At 43.7% G+C, this 27,498-nt stretch overlaps 1 protein-coding gene across 1 annotated transcript in view; it reads right to left on the reverse strand.

Annotated features, from left to right (window-relative positions):
• LOC110499813 (calcium and integrin-binding family member 2) overlaps nucleotides 1-23,450 on the reverse strand; it is a 46,044-nt gene extending 22,594 nt beyond the window's left edge. Inside the window, exons 1-3 of the mRNA XM_036964333.2 lie at nucleotides 23,077-23,450; nucleotides 22,352-22,386; nucleotides 4,105-4,216 (exon numbers count right to left, since the gene is read on the reverse strand). Coding sequence (XP_036820228.1) covers nucleotides 4,105-4,216; nucleotides 22,352-22,386; nucleotides 23,077-23,127 — 198 coding nt within the window. The 5' untranslated portion in view covers nucleotides 23,128-23,450. The remainder of the gene's footprint in view (nucleotides 1-4,104; nucleotides 4,217-22,351; nucleotides 22,387-23,076) is intronic.
• Nucleotides 23,451-27,498: the final 4,048 nt, after the last annotated feature.

Here is a 27,498-nt window from a genome sequence, read left to right on the forward strand (position 1 = left end):
TGGACTGGTGTTGTTGGGTCTGTTGTAAGTGGAATGGACTGGTGTTGTTGGGTCTGTGGTAAGTGGAATGGACTGGTGTTGTTGGGTCTGTTGTAAGTGGAATGGACTGGTGTTGTTGGGTCTGTTGTAAGTGGAATGGACTGGTGTTGTTGGTTCTGTTGTAAGTGGAATGGACTGGTGTTGTTGGGTCTGTTGTAAGTGGAATGGACTGGTGTTGTTGGGTCTGTTGTAAGTGGAATGGACTGGTGTTGTTGGGTCTGTTGTAAGTGGAATGGACTGGTGTTGTTGGGTCTGTTGTAAGTGGAATGGACTGGTGTTGTTGGGTCTGTTGTAAGTGGAATGGACTGGTGTTGTTGGGTCTGTTGTAAGTGGAATGGACTGGTGTTGTTGGGTCTGTTGTAAGTGGAATGGACTGGTGCTGTTGGGTCTGTTGTAAGTGGAATGGACTGGTGTTGTTGGGTCTGTTGTAAGTGGAATGGACTGGTGCTGTTGGGTCTGTTGTAAGTGGAATGGACCGGTGCTGTTGGGTCTGTTGTAAGTGGAATGGACTGGTGCTGTTGGGTCTGTTGTAAGTGGAATGGAGTGGTGTTGTTGGGTCAGTTGTAAGTGGAATGGACTGGTGTTGTTGGGTCTGTTGTAAGTGGAATAGACTGGTGTTGTTGGGTCTGTTGTAAGTGGAATGGACTGGTGTTGTTGGGTCTGTTGTAAGTGGAATGGACTGGTGCTGTTGGGTCTGTTATAAGTGGAATGGACTGGTGTTGTTGGGTCTGTTGTAAGTGGAATGGACTGGTGCTGTTGGGTCTGTTGTAAGTGGAATGGACTGGTGTTGTTGGGTCTGTTATAAGTGGAATGGACTGGTGCTGTTGGGTCTGTTGTAAGAGGAATGGACTGGTGTTGTTGGGTCTGTTGTAAGTGGAATGGACTGGTGCTGTTGGGTCTGTTATAAGTGGTTCGCTAGGCTCTGATGTTGTTGGGTCTGTTGTAAGTGGAATGGACTGGTGTTGTTGGGTGTGTTATAAGTGGTTCGCTAGGCTCTGATGTTATCTGTCTTGGAAAAGCCATACAATATTTGTTATATAAAGACTGACTTATGCTCCCAACAGTGTGCTGCAACGGTAGCTCAACCAATGTTCTACAGTATGTTTACTCAGCACTGCGTGATCACAGATCATGATTTATTAAAAGAAGAACTCAAACGACCGATCGGACAACGCTAGAAAAAGAAAAGAGACATGATGACTCAACAATATCACCACAGACTGAGTCCCTGTTCTCTCTCTCGCTCCTCTGTTTAAATGACCCTGTCTGTCTGTGTGGGCTCTGGTGACTGGGCTGTGCACTGCTGGGCTAGCTGGAGGGAGGGATGGAGGGATGGAGGGAGGGAGGGAGGGATGGAGGGATGGAGTGAGTGAGTGAGTGAGTGAGTGAGTGAGTGAGTGAGTGAGTGAGTGAGTGAGCGAGGGAGGGATGGAGGGAGGGAGAGAGGGAGGGAGGGATGGAGGGATGGAGGGAGGGAGGGAGGGAGACATATTGAGGCTGACTAATCACAATCGAGGTTGAGTCAGCAGAAGATGAATGGAATGCTGCTCACCAGGAAACAGCCTTAACACATCAGTAGTAAGGAATGCTGCTCACCAGGAAACAGCCTTAACACATCAGTAGTAAGGAATGCTGCTCACCAGGAAACAGCCTTAACACATCAGTAGTAAGGAATACTGCTCACCAGGGAACAGCCTTAACACATCAGTAGTAACGATCACATGAATCCTCACTGTTACCAAGCAACTATCTACTGCTCCATATTACTTTCCTGTTACCAAGCAACTATCTACTGCTCCATATTCCCTCCCTGTTGCCAAACAACTATCTACTGCTCCATATTACCTCCCTGTTACCAAGCAACTATCTACTGCTCCATATTACTTCCCTGTTACCAAGCAACTATCTACTGCTCCATATTCCTTCCCTGTTACCAAGCAACTATCTACTGCTCCATATTACCTCCCTGTTACCAAGCAACTATCTACTGCTCCATATTACTTCCCTGTTACCAAGCAACTATCTACTGCTCCATATTCCCTCCCTGTTGCCAAACAACTATCTACTGCTCCATATTACCTCCCTGTTACCAAGCAACTATCTACTGCTCCATATTACTTCCCTGTTACCAAGCAACTATCTACTGCTCCATATTCCTTCCCTGTTACCAAGCAACTATCTACTGCTCCATATTACCTCCCTGTTACCAAGCAACTATCTACTGCTCCATATTCCTTCCCTGTTACCAAGCAACTATCTACTGCTCCATATTACCTCCCTGTTACCAAGCAACTATCTACTGCTCCATATTACTTCCCTGTTACCAAGCAACTATCTACTGCTCCATATTCCCTCCCTGTTGCCAAACAACTATCTACTGCTCCATATTACCTCCCTGTTACCAAGCAACTATCTACTGCTCCATATTACTTCCCTGTTACCAAGCAACTATCTACTGCTCCATATTCCCTCCCTGTTGCCAAACAACTATCTACTGCTCCATATTCCCTCCCTGTTGCCAAACAACTATCTACTGCTCCATATTCCCTCCCTGTTGCCAAACAACTATCTACTGCTCCATATTACCTCCCTGTTGCCAAGCAACTATCTACTGCTCCATATTTTCTTCCTGTTACCAAGCAACTATCTACTGCTCCATATGACCTCCCTGTTGCCAAGCAACTATCTACTGCTCCATATTACCTCCCTGTTACCAAGCAATTATCTACTGGCCCATATCACCTCCCTGTTACCAAGCAACTATCTTCTGGCCCATATCACCTCCCTGTTACCAAGCAACTATCTACTGGCCCATATCACCTCACTGTTACCAAGCAACTATCTACTGCCCCATATCACCTCACTGTTACTAAGCAACTATCTACTGGCCCATATCACCTCCATGTTACTAAGAAAGGATCTACTGGCCCATATCACCTCACTGTTACCAAGCAACTATCTACTGGCCCATATCACCTCCCTGTTACCAAGTAACTATCTACTGGCCCATATCACCTCCCTGTTGCTAAGAAACTATCTACTGGCCCATATCACCTCCCTGTTGCTAAGAAACTATCTACTGGCCCATATCACCTCCCTGTTACTAAGCAACTATCTACTGGCCCATATCACCTCCCTGTTACCAAGCAACTATCTACTGGCCCATATCACCTCCCTGTTACCAAGCAACTATCTACTGCCCCATATCACCTCATTGTTACTAAGCAACTATCTACTGGCCCATATCACCTCACTGTTACTAAGCAACTATCTACTGGCCCATATCACCTCCCTGTTACCAAACAACTATATACTGGCCCATATCACCTCCCTGTTACCAAGCAACTATCTACTGGCCCATATCACCTCCCTGTTACCAAGCAACTATCTACTGCCCCATATCACCTCATTGTTACTAAGCAACTATCTACTGGCCCATATCACCTCACTGTTACTAAGCAACTATCTACTGGCCCATATCACCTCCCTGTTACCAAACAACTATATACTGGCCAATATCACCTTCCTGTTACCAAGCAACTATCTACTGGCCCATATCACCTCCCTGTTACCAAACAACTATCTACTGCTCCATATTACCTCCCTGTTACTAAGCAACTATCTACTGGCCCATATCACCTCCCTGTTACCAAACAACTATCTACTGCTCCATATTACCTCCCTGTTACCAAGCAACTATCTACTGGCCCATATCACCTTCCTGTTACCAAGCAACTACCTACTGGCCCATTTCACCTCACTGTAGGGTTGGCTAGAACAAGTTACGCTTGCTTATAAGCTTAATGTCTTACAATAACATTGAACAGAGGACTAAAGAGATGAGTTCTACATGAGATGTACCAGCTCATAACACATACAGGTGGTGTGTATTAAATATCCTCGCAGCCGGTCAGAAAACTATGAACAACAGATCATTTAAGTTTGAACTTTAAAGTTCAATTTATTAAGAAGCTAAATATTGAAACTTAACTGACATTAACACCAAACGAGTATCAATAACAACAACAACAAACCCCCCCCCTCCAGAACATCAGAACCCGATACCTTTAGTTCTGGCATGCTGACGATGAGCGCCAGGGGGAGTCTGATGTCAGGCTGGTTGGTGTAGTCCAGTGGTACTAGGTGAGGAGCCAGCTCGTGGAATCTCCCATGTAACCTAGGACACACAGGCAGGAGAAGGTCAGGAAACATCCACACACATAACCCTATGGGTTTTTGGCTCTTTTGTTTTACAAGGCAAGGAGTGGTTTAACCTGGTCCAAGATTCTGTTTGTGCTGTCATGACGATTACCGTAAGAGTTAGCTGTACGAGCACAAAAACAGATCTGGGACCAGGCTTAGAGAAATGAAGAGCCATTATGGACATCGTATGCAGAGGTCTAGCGTCAGTACAGTCGACTCAATCAGTCATAAATATATTCGCATACAGTATACGGTGTTTATCTTTTCCATTCATTTTAGATTGAAACACGAAACGTATCTACACAACAGATGGAACCATATTGAACCACAACAGATGAACCATATTGAACCACAACAGATGAACCACAACAGATGAACCATATTGAACCACAACAGATGAACCACAACAGATGAACCATATTGAACCACAACAGATGAACCATATTGAACCACAACAGATGAACCACAACAGATGAACCATATTGAACCACAACAGATGAACCATATTGAACCACAACAGATGAACCACAACAGATGAACCATATTGAACCACAACAGATGAACCATATTGATCCACAACAGATGAACCACAACAGATGAACCATATTGAACCACAACAGATGAACCATATTGAACCACAACAGATGAACCACAACAGATGAACCACGTGGGCTTTTCGCACACATTCCTGACACATATCCACATTTTGAGGTCTGAAAACATCTTGACAAACTTACATTTTTTGGAGCCAATTTTCTTTGATTCTCTGAGGTAAGCACCTTGTACTGTCCCAGCTGGAGCTGGGATGTTTAAACCCCTTTCATACTACCAACATATTTTACATATTACCAACTGGGGGTCCTTTCGACCCAGAGAAGAAACTATTGGGAAAAACAACAATCATAGCAAAACATAAAGTATTCATAAAGTATTCACAAAGTATTTAGAAGGTATTCATAAAGTATTCATGAAGTATTCACAAAGTATTTAGAAGGTATTCATAAAGTATTCATAAAGTATTCACAAAGTATTCACAAAGTATCCATGAAGTATTCACAAAGTATTTAGAAGGTATTCATAAAGTATTCATGAAGTATTCACAAAGTATTTAGAAGGTATTCATAAAGTATTCATAAAGTATTCACAAAGTATTCACAAAGTATTCATGAAGTATTCACAAAGTATTTAGAAGGTATTCATAAAGTATTCATGAAGTATTCACAAAGTATTTAGAAGGTATTCATAAAGTATTCATAAAGTATTCACAAAGTATTCACAAAGTATCCATGAAGTATTCACAAAGTATTTAGAAGGTATTCATAAAGTATTCATAAAGTATTCACAAAGTATTCATAAAGTATTCATGAAGTATTCAGACCCCTTGACTTTTCCCACATTTTGTTACGTTACAGACGTATTCTAAAAATAAAAAATATATATGTATATATATTTAAATACTCCTAATAATCCTCCCGAGTGGTGCATCAGTTTAAGGTACTGCATCTCAGTGCTAGGGTCGTCACTACAGACCCTGGTTCGATTCCAGGCTGTTTCTCAACCGGCCGTGATTGGGAGTCCCATAGGGCGGCGCACAATTGTCCCAGCGTCGTCTGCGTTAGGGTTTGTCCCGGTGTAGGCCGTCATTGCAAATAAGAATTTGTTCTTAACTGACTAGTTATATAAAGGTAAAATGTAAATAAGATCCTGTCATTATGGGGTATTGTGTGTAGATTTTATTTATATATTTTTTTATTTAACCTTAATTTAGTGAAAACAGTTTTTTTTTTGAATTTCTTGCAAATGTCTAAATTAAAAAGACAAAAATACCTTATTTACATAAGTATTCAGACCCTTTGCTATTATGAGATTTGTAATTGAGCTCCGGTGCATCCGGTTTACCTTGATCATCGTTGAGATGTTTCTACAGCTTGATTGGGTATATTGTGTGTAGATTGTGTGTATATTGTGTGTATATTGTGTGTATATTGTGTGAAGATTGTGTGTATATTGTGTGTAGATTGAGCTCAGATGCATCCGGTTTACCTTGATCATCGTTGAGATGTTTCTACAGCTTGATTGGGTATATTGTGTGTATATTGTGTTTAGATTGATGGGGGGGGGGGTGTATCCTTTTAAGAATAAGGCTGTAACGGGGTGTATCCTTTTAAGAATAAGGCTGTAACGTAAACACATTGTGGAATAAGTAAAAGGGTCGGAATACCTTCCTGAATGCATTGTACACTTCATTAGTGTCAAAACCTCATTAGGCATGTTAATAATGTTAAAGAATGACCTATTTTAGTAATATAGTTCATTTGCATTTTCTGTAAAAAACTAAAATCTATATCATCTCTCAAATAATGTACAGCTTTTCTCCAAGTACAATCAACATCAGTAGTAAAAAGATGATTAACCACAAGTTGATTGAAATATCATTTTCGTTTTTAAACATTTTTTGAAGTAAATATGAATTGTCATATTTATGTGGTAAAAAAAAACAACTGTCAATTAAAGGGGCTGTACACCAACATTTGAAACATACGTCATTTTATTGACATTAAGTGATTCATCCTGTCACGTCGGTATAAAGGGATCGGGAGACAGGCGCAGGAATACGTAATAGGGTTTTTTATTGACATTAAGTGATCCATCCTGTCACATCGGTAAAAAGGGATCGGGAGACAGGCGCAGGAATGCGTAATAGGGTTTTATATTGACATTAAGTGATTCATCCTGTCACGTCGGCATAAAGGGATCGGGAGACAGGCGCAGGAATGCGTAATAGGGTTTTATATTGACATTAAGTGATTCATCCTGTCACATCGGTATTAAGGGATCGGGAGACAGGCGCAGGAATGCGTAATAGTTTTTTTTATTGACCCTGATTACAAAGTGCCGCGTAAAGGCATGGGGACGAAGACCTCACAAACACGTAAACAAGACACAGGGCTGAAACAAAACAAAGAGCGAGTGTGATAATAATCCATTTTCATGGCAGATGAAGGTAAATACGTGAACCACGTCCTTTAGAGAGTATATATATATATACACACACTGTGTGATAGAAACAGCAGGTGTTCCTAATGTTTTGTTGATAGAAACAGCAAGTGTTCCTAATGTTTTGTTGATAGAAACAGCAGGTGTTCCTAATGTTTTGTTGATAAAAACAGCAGGTGTTCCTAATGTTTTGTTGATAGAAATAGCAGGTGTTCCTAATGTTTTGTTGATAGAAATAGCAGGTGTTCCTAATGTTTTGCTAATAGAAACAGCAGGTGTTCCTAATGTTTTGCATATAGAAACAGCAGGTGTTCCTAATGTTTTGTAGGCCTGTATATAGACCAGGCCATTTCCATTGTGTGCATCCCAAATAGAGACAGGGGCGCTGGCGCTAATAGTGAATAGGGATTCATTTGGGACGTAGACATTAAAGACATTTACAGATTGGCGACGGGTCTATTTGGACATTGGTGTGTGGTATGTCACTGGGTTGTCTGCTCCCAACGGCAGAAAGCGCTCTTGGGAAAAATGTTCCATTATTGATGCTGGCTATCTTGTAATAACATGAGGTCACACAGTGAAATAAATAACGGTTAATAATGACTAACTCTCCAGTGATGAATGACCTGATGATCTGTCTGAGAACACTATCCACTGACAACGTTTTAAAAGGCAAGGAAGGACACAGCGAGAGAAAAGCACACGCACACACAGACAGACAGACAGACACACACACGCACACACACACAGACAGACACACACACACACGCACGCACACACAGACAGACACACACACACACAGACAGACAGACACACACACACACACACACACACAGACAGACACACACACGCACACGCACATACACACACACACAGACAGACACACACACACACGCACACACACACGTACACACAGACAGACACACACACACACAGACAGACAGACACACACACACACACACACACACACACACACAGACAGACACCAGGGTCGACAGTTTGTCCGGGCCTTATGGGGCCTGGCCCGTCCTACCGTACCTCCTGGCCCGTCCTACCGTACCTCCTCGCCCGTCCTACCGTACCTCCTGGCCCGTCCTACCGTGCCTCCTGGCCCGTCCTACCGTGCCTCCTGGCCCGTTCTACCGTACCTCCTGGCCCGTCCTACCGTACCTCCTGGCCCGTCCTACCGTACCTCCTGGCCCGTCCTACCGTACCTCCTGGCTCGTCCTACCGTACCTCCTGGCCCGTCCTAACGTACCTCCTGGCCCGTCCTACCGTACCTCCTGGCCCGTCCTACCGTACCTCCTGGCCGTCCTACCGTACCTCCTGGCCCGTCCAAATAAAATATTTAAATATGAATACGTTTTTTGGACAGAAGAGCACCGACAGAAAGACGCATCAATCACAGATAAATCATCCGAGTTACCGAAACAGCATCTCTCCGTCTCAGTATGTGTAGACCATGTATCTGATGCTGTCTGGACAGTGAAACAGCACCTCTCTGTCTCAGTATGTGTAGACCATGTATCTGATGCTGTCTAGACAGTGAAACAGCACCTCTCTGTCTCAGTATGTGTAGACCATGTATCTGATGCTGTCTAGACAGTGAAACAGCACCTCTCTGTCTCAGTATGTGTAGACCATGTATCTGATGCTGTCTGGACAGTGAAACAGCACCTCTCTGTCTCAGTATGTGTAGACCATGTATCTGATGCTGTCTGGACAGTGAAACAGCACCTCTCTGTCTCAGTATGTGTAGACCATGTTTCTGATGCTGTCTGGACAGTGAAACAGCATCTCTCTGTCTCAGCATGTGTTGACCATATATCTGATGCTGTCTGGACAGTGAAACAGCACCTCTCTGTCTCAGTATGTGGAGACCATGTTTCTGATGCTGTCTAGACAGTGAAACAGCATCCTCTCTGTCTCAGTATGTGTAGACCATGTATCTGATGCTGTCTGGACAGTGAAACAGCACCTCTCGGTCTCAGTATGTGTAGACCATGTTTCTTGATGCTGTCTGGACAGTGAAACAGCATCTCTCTGTCTCAGTATGTGTAGACCATGTTTCTGATGCTGTCTGGACAGTGAAACAGCATCCTCTCTGTCTCTCTATGGGTAGACCATGTATCTGATGCTGTCTGGACAGTGAAACAGCACCTCTCTGTCTCAGTATGTGTAGACCATGTATCTGATGCTGTCTGGACAGTGAAACACCACCTCTCGGTCTCAGTATGTGTAGACCATGTATCTGATGCTGTCTGGACAGTGAAACAGCGCCCCCTCTGTCTCTCTACATGTAGACCATGTTTCTGATGCTGTCTGGACAGTGAAAAAGCATCTCTCTGTCTCAGTATGTGTAGACCATGTATCTGATGCTGTCTGGACAGTGAAACAGCACCTCTCGGTCTCAGTATGTGTAGACCATGTTTCTTGATGCTGTCTGGACAGTGAAACAGCATCTCTCTGTCTCAGTATGTGTAGACCATGTATCTGATGCTGTCTGGACAGTGAAACAGCATTTCTCTGTCTCAGTATGTGTAGACCATGTTCTCAGAATATAATGCTGCATCATAGTAAGGCAGAGGGGGCGCTGTTTCACTCGCTCGGATGCTTTCTCCTGGTGAGAAAGTTTCAGCCACCTGCGAATTGAAGGAAGGTTGGCGGGTGCACAGCGTGTCACGTCTGCTCCCGCTCTTCCCTCCCCCCTGCTTCCCTCCTCCCCTTCCTCGCTCCACCCTACCTCTCTCCCTCCCTCTCTTCTCACCACATAATTATATCCCTCAGCTCATCTGCTCCCGCTCTTCCCTCCCCCTGGCGCTTGATGGCGCCAGCTTGCCCTGCATCACGCACTCCTGCCATCCATCATGCACTCCTGCCATCCATCACGCACTCCTGCCATCCATCACGCACTCCTGCCATCCATCACGCACACCTGCCATCCATCACGCACTCCTGCCATCCATCACGCACTCTTGCCATCCATCACGCACACCTGGATATCCATCACGCACTCCTGCCATCCATCACGCACACCTGCCATCCATCACGCACACCTGCCGTCCATCACGCACTCCTGCCATCCATCACGCACACCTGCCGTCCATCACGCACTCCTGCCGTCCATCACGCACACCTGCCATCCATCACGCACTCCTGCCGTCCATCACGCACACCTGGATATCCATCACGCACTCCTGGATATCCATCACGCACACCTGCCATCCATCACGCACACCTGGATATCCATCACGCACTCCTGCCATCCATCACGCACACCTGCCATCCATCACGCACACCTGCCATCCATCACGCACACCTGCCGTCCATCACGCACTCCTGCCATCCATCACGCACACCTGCCATCCATCACGCACTCCTGCCGTCCATCACGCACACCTGCCATCCATCACGCACTCCTGCCGTCCATCACGCACACCTGGATATCCATCACGCACTCCTGGATATCCATCACGCACACCTGCCATCCATCACGCACACCTGGATATCCATCACGCACTCCTGCCATCCATCACGCACACCTGGATATCCATCACGCACACCTGCCATCCATCACGCACACCTGCCATCCATCACGCACACCTGCCATCCATCACGCACACCTGCCTTCCCTCGTCACTCGCTTCAGCGTTATTGGACTCACCTGGACTCACTTATCACCTGCCTTCCCTTGTAACGCGCTTTAAAAATGTGTTTTAAGTGATTTGTCTGACAAATCAGATCAAAACATCATGACTGGTTGTGTTCATTCAACATTAAAAGGGAATAGATTTTTAGAGTAAAATGACATGTCAGTTAATATAAAACCCGTAGAAAATGTTGCACGCACATAGGAGGTCACGTGAACCCCCCCTCCCCATGGAAATGAAATGCCCCGTCCAACTGATTGGTTGTGGCGCCGGCCCTGGAGTCTGGAACTCCTCCTCCCCATGGAAATGAAATGCCCCGTCCAACTGATTGGTTGTGGCGCCGGCCCTGGAGTCTGGAACTCCTCCTCCACTGTCACCCTACTATGTCATCTCATCATGACTTTGTGCCTTTGATTACCAACATTACTGAAACGGATCCTTATAACAAATCCATCAGCTCACAAATAAAACCTCCCTTTATAGCTCTAACACCATTACCCCACACAGCCAGCCTGCAGAGAGAGAGAAGAGAGAGAGAGGAGAGAGAGTAGAGAGAGAGAGAGAGAGAGATAGTGAGAAAGAGATAGAGAGAGGGAGAGGGAGAGAGACAGAATGGGAGTGAGAGAGAGAGACAGTGAGAGAGAGGAGGGAGAGAGAGAGAGAGAGAGAGAGAGAGAGAGAGAGAGAAGAGAGAGAGGAGAGAGAGGAGAGAGAGAAGAGAGAGAGAGGAGAGAGAGAGAAGAGAGAGAGACAGTGAGAAACAGATAGAGAGAGGGAGAGAGACAGAATGGGAGTGAGAGAGAGAGAGAGACAGTGAGAGAGAGGAGAGAGAGAGAGAGAGAGAGAGAGAGAGAGAGAGGAGGGAGAGAGACAGAGAGAGCTAGCCCCACTACTAATGACTTAGTAAATCCCATCCATATATTGCTTAGCAGCCGGGCGGCCAGGTGCCCCTCCTCTCCTCATGATTCACACTACAGCTTGGTGTGCTGCCGTTTTATTGGGTCATTTGTGGCACATCGCTGGCGATTGCAGCCATCCATCTTGGAGACAGTGTGTGCGTCATACCGCTGAAAACCAGGCTCAGTAGAACCTCTCTGGTCTGAATGAACTATGTTGAGGTGAGGTACATCCTGTCCTGGTATAACAGAAAGGATGTTGAGATGAGGTACATCCTGTCCTGGTATAACAGACGGGATGTTGAGGTGAGGTACATCCTGTCCTGGTATAACAGACAGGATGTTGAGGTGAGGTACATCCTGTCCTGGTATAACAGACAGGATGTTGAGGTGAGGTACATCATGTCCTGGTATAACAGACAGGATGTTGAGGTGAGGTACATCCTGTCCTGGTATAACAGACAGGATGTTGAGGTGAGGTACATCATGTCCTGGTATAACAGACAGGATGTTGAGGTGAGGTACATCCTGTCCTGGTATAACAGACAGGATGTTGAGGTGAGGTACATCCTGTCCTGGTATAACAGACAGGATGTTGAGGTGAGGTACATCATGTCCTGGTATAACAGACAGGATGTTGAGGTGAGGTACATCCTGTCCTGGTATAACAGACAGGATGTTGAGGTGAGGTACATCATGTCCTGGTATAACAGACAGGATGTTGAGGTGAGGTACATCCTGTCCTGGTATAACAGACAGGATGTTGAGGTGAGGTACATCCTGTCCTGGTATAACAGACAGGATGTTGAGGTGAGGTACATCTTGTCCTGGTATAACAGACAGGATGTTGAGGTGAGGTACATCATGTCGTGGTATAACAGACAGGATGTTGAGATGAGGTACATCCTGTCCTGGTATAACAGACAGGATGTTGAGGTGAGGTACATCCTGTCCTGGTATAACAGACAGGATGTTGAGGTGAGGTACATCCTGTCCTGGTATAACAGACAGGATGTTGAGGTGAGGTACATCCTGTCCTGGTATAACAGACAGGATGTTGAGGTGAGGTACATCCTGTCCTGGTATAACAGACAGGATGTTGAGGTGAGGTACATCATGTCCTCGTATAACAGACAGGATGTTGAGGTGAGGTACATCCTGTCCTGGTATAACAGACAGGATGTTGAGGTGAGGTACATCATGTCCTGGTATAACAGACAGGATGTTGAGGTGAGGTACATCCTGTCCTGGTATAACAGACAGGATGTTGAGGTGAGGTACATCCTGTCCTGGTATAACAGACAGGGTTGAGGTGAGGTACATCCTGTCCTGGTATAACAGACAGGATGTTGAGGTGAGGTACATTCTGTCCTGGTATAACAGACAGGATGTTGAGATGAGGTACATCCTGTCCTGGTATAACAGACAGGATGTTAAGGTGAGGTACATCCTGTCCTGGTATAAAAGACAGGATGTTAAGGTGAGGTACATCCTGTCCTGATATAAAAGACAGGAAGTGGCTCTCAGTTTAAAGAACAACAACGTCCAGAGGAACCGAGGTGCACCAACTGTTATCACACCGGGAAATCAGATCATGGAGAAAGTGGAATCAAGGAGGAGGTTGTTTTAAATTAGATTAACTATTATGGGACACATGGAGGGAATTGAATTGACTCACGGATAGGTCATCTCTACTGTTTACTTGATACCTTAGTTGGAACACACATTCAAATTCAGTTACTTAAAGCACTATGAGGCGAGAAGCAGAACCGAGAGGTGTGGATTCGACAAAAAAAATGTTGAGATTACTCCACACCTTAACCACCAAGAATCCAAAAAAGTCCACTCCATAAATCCTGGAAGGGTCCACCATAGCAGAACCGAGAGGTGTGTTATCAGAGCCAGAAATCAGAATCAGTGGAAGGAGGAGGGTGTTGTTGAGAGTAAACCATCCTTATTATGGGATGCCTGGTTAAAAGAATCAACTGACTATTGGATAGGAACGTCATGCTCACTTCATGAACTTGAAAGGATGAATGAGAGTACAGAGTACTATAGACAGATGTATCAGTCTGAATAACAAGGAGAGAGTACAGAATATTATAGACAGATGTATCAGTCTGAATAACAAGGAGAGAGTATTATAGACAGATGTATCAGTCTGAATAACAAGGAGAGAGTATTATAGACAGATGTATCAGTCTGATTAACAAGGAGAGTACAGAATATTATAGACAGATGTACCAGTCTGATTAACAAGGAGAGAGTATTATAGACAGATGTATCAGTCTGATTAACAAGGAGAGTACAGAATATTATAGACAGATGTACCAGTCTGATTAACAAGGAGAGAGTATTATAGACAGATGTATCAGTCTGATTAACAAGGAGAGTACAGAATATTATAGACAGATGTACCAGTCTGATTAACAAGGAGAGAGTATTATAGACAGATGTATCAGTCTGAATAACAAGGAGAGAGTTTATAGACAGATGTATCAGTCTGATTAACAAGGAGTACAGAGTATTATAGACAGATGTATCAGTCTGATTAACAAGGAGAGTACAGAATATTATAGACAGATGTACCAGTCTGATTAACAAGGAGAGAGTACAGAATATTATAGACAGATGTACCAGTCTGATTAACAAGGAGAGAGTACAGAGTATTATAGACAGATGTACCAGTCTGATTAACAAGGAGAGAGTAGTATAGACAGATGTATCAGTCTGATTAACAAGGAGTACAGAGTATTATAGACAGATGTACCAGTCTGATTAACAAGGAGATAGTACAGAATATTATAGACAGATATATCAGTCTGATTAACAAGGAGAGAGTACAGAATATTATAGACAGATGTACCAGTCTGATTAACAAGGAGAGAGTACAGAATATTATAGACAGATGTACCAGTCTGAATAACAAGGAGAGAGTACAGAATATTATAGACAGATGCATCAGTCTGAATAACAAGGAGAGAGTATTATAGACAGATGTATCAGTCTGAATAACAAGGAGAGAGTACAGAATATTATAGACAGATGTATCAGTCTGATTAACAAGGAGTACAGAGTATTATAGACAGATGTATCAGTCTGATTAACAAGGAGTACAGAGTATTATAGACAGATGTATCAGTCTGATTAACAAGGAGAGAGTATTATAGACAGATGTATCAGTCTGATTAACAAGGAGAGAGTATTATAGACAGATGTATCAGTCTGATTAACAAGGAGAGTACAGAATATTATAGACAGATGTATCAGTCTGAATAACAAGGAGAGAGTACAGAATATTATAGACAGACGTACCAGTCTGAATAACAAGGAGAGAATATTATAGACAGATGTATCAGTCTGAATAACAAGGAGAGAGTACAGAATATTATAGACACATGTATCAGTCTGATTAACAAGGAGAGAGTATTATAGACAGATGTATCAGTCTGAATAACAAGGAGAGAGTACATAATATTATAGACACATGTATCAGTCTGATTAACAAGGAGAGAGTATTATAGACAGATGTATCAGTCTGATTAACAAGGAGTACAGAGTATTATAGACAGATGTACCAGTCTGAATAACAAGGAGAGAGTACAGAATATTATAGACAGATGTACCAGTCTGATTAACAAGGAGAGAGTACAGAATATTATAGACAGACGTACCAGTCTGAATAACAAGGAGAGAGTACAGAGTATTATAGACAGATGTATCAGTCTGATTAACAAGGAGTACAGAGTATTATAGACAGATGTATCAGTCTGATTAACAAGGAGAGAGTATTATAGACAGATGTATCAGTCTGATTAACAAGGAGTACAGAGTATTATAGACAGATGTACCAGTCTGAATAACAAGGAGAGAGTATTATAGACAGATGTATCAGTCTGATTAACAAGGAGAGTACAGAATATTATAGACAGATGTATCAGTCTGAATAACAAGGAGAGAGTACAGAATATTATAGACAGACGTACCAGTCTGAATAACAAGGAGAGAATATTATAGACAGATGTATCAGTCTGAATAACAAGGAGAGAGTACAGAATATTATAGACACATGTATCAGTCTGATTAACAAGGAGAGAGTATTATAGACAGATGTATCAGTCTGAATAACAAGGAGAGAGTACATAATATTATAGACACATGTATCAGTCTGATTAACAAGGAGAGAGTATTATAGACAGATGTATCAGTCTGATTAACAAGGAGAGAGTACAGAATATTATAGACAGATGTATCAGTCTGATTAACAAGGAGAGAGTACAGAATATTATAGACAGATGTACCAGTCTGATTAACAAGGAGAGAGTACAGAATATTATAGACACATGTATCAGTCTGATTAACAAGGAGAGAGTACAGAATATTATAGACAGATGTACCAGTCTGAATAACAAGGAGAGAGTACAGAATATTACAGACAGATGTATCAGTCTGATTAACAAGGAGAGAGTACGGAGGAGTATAGCGAATGAGTCTGCAGCTATCAGCAAACGGCCTGCACTACACTACACATTGGTCATCTACAACGCATCAAAAGACAATAAGTGTGTGTTAATAGGAATCTACATCCAATACGTCATTTTAATGTTGCCGATGCAGCTTTGCAACTTCAGAGGATTATTGAAGAGGCCCTGACCTACAGTATATTTCAAGAAAACAAATGGCCATTGGTTTTTTTAAAAACAAACACACAAAAAAAACAAGCTCCTACAGGTTTTTAATTGTAAGCGGGGAGCGATTTCCTACCGTAAGTCATTCTGGAAGGGCACTAGCAACCCTTCAGGAATTTCATTGCTTTAGAATACTGAGGCCAGCAAAAAAGAGAGAACAAGGGAGAGGGAGGGAGGGAGGGAGGGAGAGAGGGTGGGTGGGGAACAGAGAGGGAGGGAGAGAGGGTGGGGGAGAGGGCGGGGGAGAGGGAGACAGAGCGGGAGAGAGGGAGGGAGGGAGACAGAGCGGGAGAGAGGGTGGGCGGGAGGGAGGGAGAGAGGGTGGGCGTGAGGGAGGGAGAGAGGGTGGGCGGGAGGGAGGGAGAGAGGGAGGGAGAGAGGGTGGGCGGGAGACAGAGAGGGAGGGAGAGAGGGTGGGGGAGAGGGCGGGAGAGAGGGAGACAGAGCGGGAGAGAGGGAGGGAGGGAGACAGAGAGAGAGACAGAGATGAACTGTCTTTGGAGACGCTCCAAGTTACAGGCAACGCAGTGTGGACTGGAGACTAGGAGTTAGCTGAATGCCCACAGGCAAGGCAGTGTGGACTGGAGACTAGGAGTTAGCTGAAAGCCCACAGACAAGGCAGTGTGGACTGGAGACTAGGAGTTAGCTGAAAGCCCACAGACAAGGCAGTGTGGACTGGAGACTAGGAGTTAGCTGAAAGCCCACAGGCAAGGCAGTGTGGACTGGAGACTAGGAGTTAGCTGAAAGCCCACAGATAAGGCAGTGTGGACTGGAGACTAGGAGTTAGCTGAAAGCCCACAGGCAAGGCAGTGTGGACTGGAGACTAGGAGTTAGCTGAAAGCCCACAGACAAGGCAGTGTGGACTGGAGACTAGGAGCTAGCTGAAAGCCCACAGGCAAGGCAGTGTGGACTGGAGACTAGGAGTTAGCTGAAAGCCCACAGACAAGGCAGTGTGGACTGGAGACTAGGAGTTAGCTGAATGCCCACAGACAAGGCAGTGTGGACTGGAGACTAGGAGTTAGCTGAAAGCCCACAGACAAGGCAGTGTGGACTGGAGACTAGGAGTTAGCTGAAAGCCCACAGACAAGGCAGTGTGGACTGGAGACTAGGAGTTAGCTGAAAGCCCACAGACAAGGCAGTGTGGACTGGGGACTAGGAGTTAGCTGAAAGCCCACAGACAAGGCAGTGTGGACTGGAGACTAGGAGTTAGCTGAAAGCCCACAGACAAGGCAGTGTGGACTGGGGACTAGGAGTTAGCTGAAAGCCCACAGACAAGGCAGTGTGGACTGGAGACTAGGAGTTAGCTGAAAGCCCACAGACAAGGCAGTGTGGACTGGAGACTAGGAGTTAGCTGAAAGCCCACAGACAAGGCAGTGTGGACTGGAGACTAGGAGTTAGCTGAAAGCCCACAGACAAGGCAGTGTGGACTGGAGACTAGGAGTTAGCTGAAAGCCCACAGACAAGGCAGTGTGGACTGGGGACTAGGAGTTAGCTGAAAGCCCACAGGTAAGGCCGTGTGGACTGGAGACTAGGAGTTAGCTGAAAGCCCACAGACAAGGCAGTGTGGACTGGGGACTAGGAGTTAGCTGAAAGCCCACAGACAAGGCAGTGTGGACTGGGGACTAGGAGTTAGCTGAAAGCCCACAGGTAAGGCCGTGTGGACTGGAGACTAGGAGTTAGCTGAAAGCCCACAGGCAAGGCAGTGTGGACTGGAGACTAGGAGTTAGCTGAAAGCCCACAGACAAGGCAGTGTGGACTGGAGACTAGGAGTTAGCTGAAAGCCCACAGACAAGGCAGTGTGGACTGGAGACTAGGAGTTAGCTGAAAGCCCACAGACAAGGCAGTGTGGACTGGAGACTAGGAGTTAGCTGAAAGCCCACAGGCAAGGCAGTGTGGACTGGAGACTAGGAGTTAGCTGAAAGCCCACAGACAAGGCAGTGTGGACTGGAGACTAGGAGTTAGCTGAAAGCCCACAGACAAGGCAGTGTGGACTGGAGACTAGGAGTTAGCTGAAAGCCCACAGACAAGGCAGTGTGGACTGGAGACTAGGAGTTAGCTGAAAGCCCACAGACAAGGCAGTGTGGACTGGAGACTAGGAGTTAGCTGAATGCCCACAGACAAGGCAGTGTGGACTGGAGACTAGGAGTTAGCTGAAAGCCCACAGACAAGGCAGTGTGGACTGGAGACTAGGAGTTAGCTGAAAGCCCACAGACAAGGCAGTGTGGACTGGAGACTAGGAGTTAGCTGAAAGCCCACAGACAAGGCAGTGTGGACTGGAGACTAGGAGTTAGCTGAAAGCCCATAGGCAAGGCAGTGTGGACTGGGGACTAGGAGTTAGCTGAAAGCCCACAGACAAGGCAGTGTGGACTGGAGACTAGGAGTTAGCTGAAAGCCCACAGGCAAGGCAGTGTGGACTGGGGACTAGGAGTTAGCTGAAAGCCCAAATGTAGGTGGCAGAGAAGAGAAGAACGGGTAGTGCCCGCTGAAATTATTTACTACAAAAAATATGATATACGCTGCATTTGAAAAGTAGTCAGACCCCTTGACCTTTTCCCCCCCCCAAAAAAATTACTTTACAGCCTTATTCTAAAATAGATTAAATAAATTTTAAAAAATCCTCGGTGCATCAAAACTGGGACCGAGAGACTGAACAACAGCTTCTATCTCCGTAACGATTCTCGTCCTCTTCTTCTGACGAGGAGTAGCAAGGATCGGACCAAAATGCAGCGTGGTACGTATCCATAGTGATTTAATGAATAGAAAAGAACAAGAGAATCAAAATGAAAACCGAAACAGTCCCGAATGGTGCAAACACTGAAACTGAAAAATAAACACCCACAAAACACCAGGTGGGAAAAGGCTACCTAAGTATGATTCTCAATCAGAGACAACTAACGACACCTGCCTCTGATTGAGAACCACACCAGGCCGAACTCAAAAACCAAAATAGAAAAACGAACATAGACTGCCCACCCAAACTCACGCCCAGAGAGAATGATTTATTTCAGCTTTTATTTCTTTCATCACATTCCCAGTGGGTCAGAAGATTACAAACACTCAATTAGTATTTGGTAGCATTGCCTTTAAAATGTTATGTCAAGCGTTTCGGGTAGCCTTCCACAAGCTTCCCACAATAATTTGGGTGAATTTTGGCCCATTCCTCCTGACAGAGCTGATGTAACTGAGTCAGGTTTGTAGGCCTCCTTGCTCGCACACGCTTTTTCAGATCTGCCCACAAATTTTCTATAGGATTGAGGTCAGGGCTTTGTGATGGCCACTCCAATACCTTGACTTTGTTGTCCTTAAGCCATTTTGCCACAACTTTGGAAGTATGCTTGAGGTCATTGTCCATTTGGACAATGCGACCAAGCTTTAACTGATGTCTTGAGATGTTGCTTCAATATATCCACATAATTTTCCTCCCTCATGATGCCATTTATTTTGTGAGGTGCACCAGTCCCTCCTGAGGCAAAGCACCCCCACAACATGACGCTACCTCCCAAGTGCTTCACGGTTGGGATGGTGTTCTTCGGCTTGCAAGCCTCCCCCTTTTTCCTCCAAACATGACGATGGTCATTATGACCAATCAGTTCCCTATTGGTTTCATCAGACCAGAGGACATTTCTCCAAAAAGTACGATCTTTGTCCCCATGTGCAATTGCAGACCGAAGTCTGGCTTTTTGATGGCGGTTTTGGAGCAGTGGCTTCTTCCTTGCTGAGCGACCTTTCAGGTTACGTCGATATAGGACTCGTTTCACTGTGGATATAGATACTTTTGTACCCGTTTCCTCCAGCATCTTCACAAGGTCCTTTGCTGTTGTTCTGGGATTGATTTGCACTTTTCTCACCAAAGTATGTTCATCTCTAGGAGACAGAACGCGTCTCCTTCCTGAGCGGTATGACGGCTGCGTGGTCCCATGGTGTTTATACTTGCGTACTATTGTTTGTACAGATGAAAGTGGTACCTTCAGGCATTTGGAAATTGCTACCAAGAATGAACCTGACTTGTGGAGGTCTACAATTATTTAGGTTTTGGCTGACTTCTTTTGATTTTCCCATGACGTCAAGCAAAGAGGCACTGAGTTTGAAGGTAGGCCTTGAAATACATCCACAGGTACACCTCCAATTGACTCAAATGATGTCAATTAGCCTATCAGAAGCTTCTAAAGCCATGACATAATTTTCTGGAATTTTCCAAGCTGTTAAAAGGCACAGTCAACTTAGTGTGTGTAAACTTCTGACCCACTGGAATTGTGATACAGTGAATTATAATTGAAATAATCTGTCTGTAAACAATTGTTGAAAAAAATGACTTGTGTCATGCACGAAGTAGATGTCCTAACCGACTTGCCAAAACTACAGTTTGTTAACAAGACATTTGTGGAGTGGTTGAAAAATGAGTTAATGACTCCAACCTAAGTGTATGTAAACGTCCGACTTCAACAGTGAATGGTTTAACGTGAACATGCACTAGCTAGCTAGCTAAACTCAGCTCATCATCAATGGTATCAAATACATCAAAAACATGGTTGGCAAATAGACAACGAGCTGTCTATATTGATGTGGTTACAATTACTAAACATTTGGATGAACAAATAATTTATGAAAACATGATGTGATATACGACAGGTTTGTGTTTCAGAAAAGTTGATGACGTCTCTTGTAACTTGCATCGGCCAACAGAAATTGCGTCCAAATTGCTTCGTGTGACACAGGTTTCAGACACATGGCATAAAGCCAAGGCTAAATGTGTAGAAAAGGCTAAATGTGTAGAATTTCAGGAAATTTGCATTAAAACTGCACATTTTCTCTTAGCCCCATGACAAAACCTAGTTGAGGGAAACTAGTTTAAAAACAGCTATATTTTTACCAGATAATTTCATGAAGTTGCAGCTGCTGGCTGGGCTTTGGTTAAATTCATAAAGCTGCTGGCTGGGCTTGGTTAAACTAATGAAGATTGCAGCTGCTGGCTGGGCTTGGTTAAACTAATGAAGATTGCAGCTGCTGGCTGGGCTTGGTTAAACTCATGAAGGTTGCAGCTGCTGGCTGGGCTTGGTTAATCTAATGAAGATTGCAGCTGCTGGCTGGGCTTGGTTAATCTAATGAAGATTGCAGCTGCTGGCTGGGCTTGGTTAAACTAATGAAGGTTGCAGCTGCTGGCTGGGCTTGGTTAAACTAATGAAGATTGCAGCTGCTGGCTGGGCTTGGTTAATCTAATGAAGATTGCAGCTGCTGGCTGGGCTTGGTTAAACTAATGAAGGTTGCAGCTGCTGGCTGGGTTTGGTTAATCTAATGAAGATTGCAGCTGCTGGCTGGGCTTGGTTAAACTCATGAAGATTGCAGCTGCTGGCTGGGCTTGGTTAATCTAATGAAGATTGCAGCTGCTGGCTGGGCTTGGTTAAACTCATGAAGATTGCAGCTGCTGGCTGGACTTGGTTTCCAATGGAGGAAGTGCTTTAACCCATTCTTAGTTTGTGAATTCTAAATTCTGTACTGGACTAGTTACACAGAGACTGCTGAGGGGAAAACCTGCTTATAATATGGGCCGGAATGAAGCGAATGGAACGGCGTCAATGACCTGGAAACCATGGAAACCATGTGTTTGATACCATTCCACTGATTACGCTCCAGTTATTACCACGAGCCGTTCTCCCCAAATCAAGGTGCCACCAACCTCCTGTGCTGTGTGACAATAATCCCTATGAGCACGAGACAGTACGTATTTTTCAACAGTATTGTGCTCACTGGGGTAAGTAGCCATTACAGCCTCAGTCCATAGTCGTCACGTGTTAATAAAGGGAAGTGCAATTAACTGTCTCCGATCCACTGTGTTAACATACGGATGGTAAAGCACGTGTACTGTAGAAAATAAACTTACTGTAGGATTTCTTTGCGCGTGAAGAATGTGCAGTCCTGGAAAGAGACAAAGGAACGTTAAAAATCCCGTTGGAATGAACAGACTAGCCTAGCAGAACAAAGATAGAAGGGTTTAAATGATTGAGCTGCCAACCATTGGGCACTAAACCCTGGGAGTGTTTAGATGAGGTACTCCATGCTCAATGGGGTTTACCACAAATCAAAGGTTTTACGTGGCGTTATTATGAAACGAGCTCATTTATTCCTTTGTTTGGTGGTAACCAAACCTGTACACCTCAGAGATAATTTAGCGTGCGCTGGCAAATTGACACCCTATTTCATATACAGCGCACTACTTTTGATGAGGGTTCTGGTAATAGGGAATAGGGTGCCGTTTGGGATGAAATTTTACTGTGTATAGCCAGTAGTCCACCTACCTGGGACTTCTCTCAACCACCCAACAATAAACAACTATAGCGCACGGAAAATGATCCGTGTGTAAGAGAAAGATACATTTGCGTGAAAATAAACTTATTTTCATTATTGTCATTTGCAATTCATCATGCCGGATTAATTTCCTGAGGTTTTCGATTAAAAATATGGATTAATAAACATACATTGGCCTATCTAAACTACTTAATCCACACACAAAAAATGATTGTTGAATGTTACATGTATTTGATATGACAATATGGAAATTAAGTAGCCTAAATGAGATGAAGAAAAAAACATTTGAACACATTTTACCTGATATGCCTCGAACTGTTCATCAGTAAATATCGTTTGCTTATTACCCATCCTGGTTGAGTATTTTCCCCATCACACAGATACATTACATTGGACGTTCGTGACGTGCTTATTTCTGTTTCAGTCATTTAAAGACGACATCATCGCATTATCTTGTGAAAGATTCCATTCATAAAAACCCAACGTGGATTTAACGAACAAAAACGCGTTGATTAGAAATGCAAAATCTCAAAGAAACAGGTGATTTTGTAAAGAGGTGTGACGAAAAAGACCAAATATATTCCTTCCCCTGCATCCTTGGAGCGGCAGCGTGGCGAGGGTAGGTAGGGTACCACTGACTCTGCCCTTGTCTCATCACTGGACTGTTTCAGGATGTTGCAGCCGATACAGTAGCCTACCGTCGCAGACCAAGACCAGCCAGCAGGCGGCGTCATTTAGGCAGCCAAGTGGTCAGATCTGTCCAGCTATGTGATGGGTTCCTATGGTATATGGTGCCACATTACGCTGCTTTTTAAAACACAATTAGAAGTTATATACAGTAAATCTAACGGAAGCTCCTGTATAGAGATCTAACGGAAGCTACTGTCTAGAGAGTTAACAGAAGCTACTGTATGGAGATCTAACGGAAGCTACTGTCTAGAGAGCTAACGGAAGCTACTGTCCAGAGAGCTAACAGATGCCACTATAGTTTTGAATATAAAAATATGAAGAAATATGGATTATATCCATAGAGGAATCTGTCATTTTAAAATGTAATACAAGTTTAAATGACTCACAGAGAAGATTACACAATACTAGTAAGGACAAATGTCAAAGACGACCTAGACTGGTAAATGTTAATAAATAGGCAAGTCCTTTGTACCAATGTACTTAGGATACTTACATGTAAAACATTAACAGAGAGACTGGATGGAAAATGTGTGAACTGTGAATGAACTGCCGCTTGCAGGCTACCGGTCTGTCTTTCTCTCTTCTCTCTGCAGATTTACAGAACATGAAATGAGCCACTATTTTATAGGAATAGGTGTCCTCATACCTGCAACCAATCACAGCACACAACCAATTAATTCTAACAGACCAATAAGCTCACAGTTCCAAATAACATGATTGCTGTAGTTCACTTATGGAGGTACATGCATGCCCCTGTTACATGTGATAATTATATGGCCCCGAAAGTCTACATTTGTAGACTACTTTACATGTGGTAGTGATATGGCCCCTACAGTAGTACCCTACCTTACATGTGGTAATTATATGCCCCCTACAGTAGTAGCCTACCTTACATGTGGTAATTATATGCCCCCTACAGTAGTACCCTACCTTACATGTGGTAATTATATGCCCCCTACAGTAGTAGCCTACCTTACATGTGGTAATTATATGGCCCCTGGACTGTGATCACACAGTCCCCCGGAATAGCTGGTACTCTCATGCATGGTTCAGTGTTGCTTGCCTCAAAGCAAGCATAGAATACATTTAGCTCATCAGGTAGGTTCACATCACCTCAATACCATCAGATGAATCCTGGAAAATATTCCAGTCAGTGCTAGCGACAAAGTCCTGTAGCTTAGCATCAATGAGCGCCTCCTGTTTGAGTTTTTGCTTGTAAACAGGAATCAGGAGGATAGAGTTACGGTCAGATTTGCCAAATGGAGGGTGTGGGAGAGCTTTGAATGTGTCTCTGTGTGTGGAGTAAAGGTGATCTAGAGTTTTGTCTACTCTAGTTGCACATGTGACATACTGGTAGAAATGAGGTAAAAAATAATAATTTCAGTTCCACTGCAATAAAATCACTGGCCTCAAGAAGCGTCACCTCTTGATGAGCAATTTCATGTTTTCTTATGGCCCTATGCAGCTCGCCGATTGCGGTCTTAGTGCATCGGTTTGTGATGGTAAATAGACGGCTACAAAAAACATAGATAAAAACCCTGTGACCTTTAATAAAAGGTTAGACCCATAAAGGTCTGAATCTGTAGTCCTATAACAATAGGTTAGATCCATAGTCTGAATCTGTAGTCCTATAGTAATAGGTTATACCCATAAAGGTCTGAATCTGTAGTCCTATAACAATAGGTTAGATCCATAGTCTGAATCTGTAGTCCTATAACAATAGGTTAGATCCATAGTCTGAATCTGTAGTCCTATAACAATAGGTTAGATCCATAGTCTGAATCTGTAGTCCTATAGTAATAGGTTATACCCATAAAGGTATGAATCTCTAGTCCTTTAACAAAAGGTTATACCCATAAAGGTCTGAATCTGTAGTCCTATAATAATAGGTTATACCCATAAAGGTCTGAATCTGTAGTCCTATAACAATAGGTTAGACCCATAGTCTGAATCTGTAGTCCTATAACAATAGGTTATACCCATAAAGGTATGAATCTGTAGTCCTTTAATAATAGGTTAGATCCATAGTCTGAATCTGTAGTCCTATAACAATAGGTTAGATCCATAGTCTGAATCTGTAGTCCTTTAATAATAGGTTAGATCCATAGTCTGAATCTGTAGTCCTTTAATAATAGGTTAGACCCATAAAGGTATGAATCTGTAGTCCTTTAATAATAGGTTAGATCCATAGTCTGAATCTGTAGTCCTTTAATAATAGGTTATACCCATAAAGGTATGAATCTGTAGTCCTATAACAATAGGTTAGATCCATAGTCTGAATCTGTAGTCCTATAACAATAGGTTATACCCATAAAGGTATGAATCTGTAGTCCTTTAATAATAGGTTAGATCCATAGTCTGAATCTGTAGTCCTATAACAATAGGTTAGATCCATAGTCTGAATCTGTAGTCCTTTAATAATAGGTTATACCCATAAAGGTATGAATCTGTAGTCCTTTAACAATAGGTTAGACCCATAAAGGTCTGAATCTGTAGTCCTTTAATAATAGGTTAGACCCATAAAGGTATGAATCTGTAGTCCTTTAACAATAGGTTAGACCCATAGTCTGAATCTGTAGTCCTTTAATAATAGGTTAGACCCATAAAGGTATGAATCTGTAGTCCTTTAATAATAGGTTAGATCCATAGTCTGAATCTGTAGTCCTTTAACAATAGGTTAGATCCATAGTCTGAATCTGTTTCTCTACAGATGAAGCTAGCGTGGTGAACAAAGAGAAGGGAAGCCTGCCATCTGGTGGTGGACATATGTACTGTAGAATGGAGGGTGTATCAGTGGTGTCAAACTCATTCAACTCTTACCCCTCTACAGGGTTTCCCAAACTCAGTCCTGGGCCCCCTGGGGGCACGTTTTGGTTGTTGCTTTAGCACTACACAGCTGATTCAAATGACCCAGCGTTGATTGTGTAGTCAATGCATCCAGGTGGGATCCCAGGACTGAGTTGGGAAAACCCTGTCCTATGAGCCTGCTGGTTTTCTGTTCTACCTGATAATTAATTGTACCCGCCTGGTGTCTAAGGTCTAAATCCGTCCCTGATTAGGGGTTTAAAAAAAACCCGCAGTGGATCTGGCTTCCATGTCCAGAGTTGAGTTTGAGGGGTCTAGTGTCTGCTGGTTTCATTAGTTGTTCCTTTAAATGAAGACCTAGACAACCAGGTGAGGGGAGTTCCTAACTAATTAGGGACATTAATTCATCAATCAAACACAAGGGAGGAGCGAAAACCCGCAGACACTCGGCCCTCTGGAATGAGTTTGACACTCAACTATAAAGTACATAGTTGAGTTGTACAACAAAGTAGAAGGGGTGGAACCAAACGTCATACTTCTAGTAAAAGTTAAAATATCTTAAAAGAAAATGACTCAAGTAAAAGTCACCCAGTAAAATACTATTTGAGTAAAAGTCTCAATGTATTTGTTTTTAAATATACTTAAGTATTAAAAGTAAATGTAATGGCTAAAATATACTTATGTATCAAAAGTAAAAGTATAAATCATGAAAATAAAAATACACTCCAACACTCCGACCATAATTTACAAACAAAGCATTTGTGTTTAGTGAGTCCTCCAGATCAGAGGCTAGTAGGGATGACCAGGGATGTTCTCTGTTTAGTGAGTCCTCCAGATCAGAGGCTAGTAGGGATGACCAGGGATGTTCTCTGTTTAGTGAGTCCTCCAGATCAGAGGCAGTAGTGATGACCAGGGATGTTCTCTGTTTAGTGAGTCCTCCAGATCAGAGGCAGTAGGGATGACCAGGGATGTTCTCTGTTTAGTGAGTCCTCCAGATCAGAGGCTAGTAGGGATGACCAGGGATGTTCTCTGTTTAGTGAGTCCTCCAGATCAGAGGCAGTAGGGATGACCAGGGATGTTCTCTGTTTAGTGAGTCCTCCAGATCAGAGGCTAGTAGGGATGACCAGGGATGTTCTCTGTTTAGTGAGTCCTCCAGATCAGAGGCTAGTAGGGATGACCAGGGATGTTCTCTGTTTAGTGAGTCCTCCAGATCAGAGGCAGTAGTGA

The sequence above is a fragment of the Oncorhynchus mykiss genome, chromosome 26 (genome assembly GCF_057628025.1).
Source record: "Oncorhynchus mykiss isolate SJ-2025 chromosome 26, ASM5762802v1, whole genome shotgun sequence".
NCBI lineage: Eukaryota > Metazoa > Chordata > Actinopteri > Salmoniformes > Salmonidae > Oncorhynchus > Oncorhynchus mykiss.